This window comes from Danio aesculapii, chromosome 2 (genome assembly GCF_903798145.1).
Source record: "Danio aesculapii chromosome 2, fDanAes4.1, whole genome shotgun sequence".
Lineage (NCBI taxonomy): Eukaryota > Metazoa > Chordata > Actinopteri > Cypriniformes > Danionidae > Danio > Danio aesculapii.
In genome coordinates, this window is record NC_079436.1 from 54,661,939 (window position 1) to 54,664,438 (window position 2,500).

At 27.2% G+C, this 2,500-nt stretch overlaps 1 protein-coding gene across 1 annotated transcript in view; it reads left to right on the plus strand.

The window, feature by feature from the left end:
- Positions 1–2,500, plus strand: part of twsg1a (twisted gastrulation BMP signaling modulator 1a) — a 46,325-nt gene that overhangs the window by 28,244 nt on the left and 15,581 nt on the right. Inside the window, exon 3 of the mRNA XM_056445822.1 lies at positions 1,081–1,180. Coding sequence (XP_056301797.1) covers positions 1,081–1,180 — 100 coding nt within the window. The remainder of the gene's footprint in view (positions 1–1,080; positions 1,181–2,500) is intronic.

The window sequence follows — 2,500 nt, forward strand, 5'->3', positions numbered from 1 at the left end:
GGCGATGTGTCTGAACGTTCGCCATTCTCCAATTCTCCTACAGCTCTCCTGACAAAAATGCTTGCTGCAAACCAACAGCTTTGCTGTATTGACCCTGACAGAATCGCAGGGAAAACATGCAACAAACCCTGTGGATCATGGAAACAAACACATATGACCCGTGCCATGCGTGGTCTCACAGTCATTAGCCGTGTTTCCACTATCACGGCTAAAGCGAGCATGCGAGGGTGAGCCAGGGCAAGTTGCGTTTCCACTGTCACTTCCGGGGCCTGATCGGGCCAAAGCGGGGCTTCTTCAGGGCCAGCAGCTTGCCTTTTTCGGCCCGCCGAATACCTTCCTATTGCACAGGAGTACATGACCAAAAAAAATAAATAAATAAGGGAATAAAACATTTAGCTGGTCAGTTTAAGATGGGCTATTCCATCAAACACCTTATAGGCTAGATGTCTTCCTTTTTTTTGCTTAAGATCGCACTAAGTTTTCCTTTTATATGTAAAGATGTTGCATAAACTAATAAAGTAGTTATAATTTAATAATGGATATTTCTTTTCTGCGTCCTCCTTGATGTTTCAATCACGTATAATAATCTTTACACCACATTAAAGACACAGCAGCCAGTAACTTTCAGTTTAAAAGGTGTGTTTGTGCATGAAACATGCGCATTTAGATGCATGTTTATGTGTGTGTGTGAGAGATTGGGAGAAAGAGCGCTCGCTTCACAGCTCTGTCGATGCCGTAAGTGGCTGGTTTCTTTCCTTCTTACTTTATTTTGGAGTTAATGCAAAATCTGAATACAACAGAAAGATATAACACTTTACAAATGACGTGTTACGTTATATTAGATCTAGATCAAATAGCCTCAGCTATATTGAAATCATTTAAAGAGTTACAAATATCGGATATAATGCCTATAATGCATGCCTGTGCATGTGTGTGTGTGTGTGTGTGTGTATAGTTTTAATGGTGCTTGGGTCTGGAGATTGTGTTTATGTGAGCTGGACTTCAAGTCATTTTCCATCCCAAATGTTCACCTTTCACCTGTGTGTGTGTGTGTGTGTGTGTGTGTGTGTGTGTGTACAGGGTCTCTGTCAGTGCCGGCCTCAGGAGGGAAACTGCTCGTGTTGTAAAGAGTGTATGTTGTGTTTGAGTTCTCTCTGGGAGGAGTGCTGCGACTGTGTGGGTGAGTCTCAGATCCAGCAAATCTGAACACACATCTCTTATTTCACTGTGAAAATAGTTTATAGTCTGATGGATAATTGCTTTATTAAATTTATATCAGTAATGAAAAATATTATGCATTACTGTGGTATTTTTATTTTATTACATTTTATTAAATTACATTTTTTATTTATTATTTTTTATTTTATTTTATGTTTTTAAAAATATATAAATTATAAATACAAAACTACAAATTAGTTTATAGTCTGATAAATATTTATTTTGATTTATTATTTAATTATATCAGTAATGAAAAATATTATGCAGTGCTGTTTTTATTTTATTAAAGTTTATTAGATTAAATTATTAAATTATTTTTATTTTATTTTATTTTTAAAAACATAAAAAAATTGTGAATTATATTATAAATTATTATGTAATTCATACAAAACTTCATTATATCAGTAATGAAAATATTATGCATTGCTGTTTTATTTTATTAAAGTTTATTAAATTTAATTATTTATTTATTTTTATTTTTATTTTAAACACATAAAAATAAATTATAAATTTTATAAATGATTATTTAATTCATACAAAACTTCATTATATCTGTAATAAAAATATTATGCATTACTGTGGTTTGTATTATTAAATTCTTAAAATAAAAAAAACTGTGAAATTAGTTTATAATCTGATAGCTAATATTTTTTTATCAATAAATTAAATCAGTAGTGAAAAATATCGTCATTGCTATGGTATTTTTTTATTCAAATTTATTCAATTATTTTTATTCATTTATTTTTTATTTATTTGATTTGATTGTATTTTACTTTTCAAAACATAAATAAATTATAAATTATATTATAAATTATTATTTAATTCATACAAAATTAAAATATATCAGAAATGAAAAATATTATGCATTACTGTGGTTTTTATTTTATTTTATACAATTTTATTAAACTACATTTTTTATTTATTATTTTAGTTTATTATTAAAGTTATATTTATAGTCTATAAAGTTAAGTTTGTAGTCTGATAATTATTTTCATTTATTATTCAATTATATCACTAATAAAAAATATTATGCATTGCTGTTTTTATTTTATTAAAGTTTATTAAATTTAATCATTTATTTTATTTTAATATATTTTATTTAATTATTTATTTATTTAAAAAAAAGCAAAAAATAAATGATAAATTATATTTTATTTAATAAATTTAATGATATAAATTATTATTGATTTCATACAAAATTTAATTATATATGTAATGAAAAATATTACGCATTACTGTGGTTTTAATTTTATTTTATACAATTTTCTTAAATTACATTTTT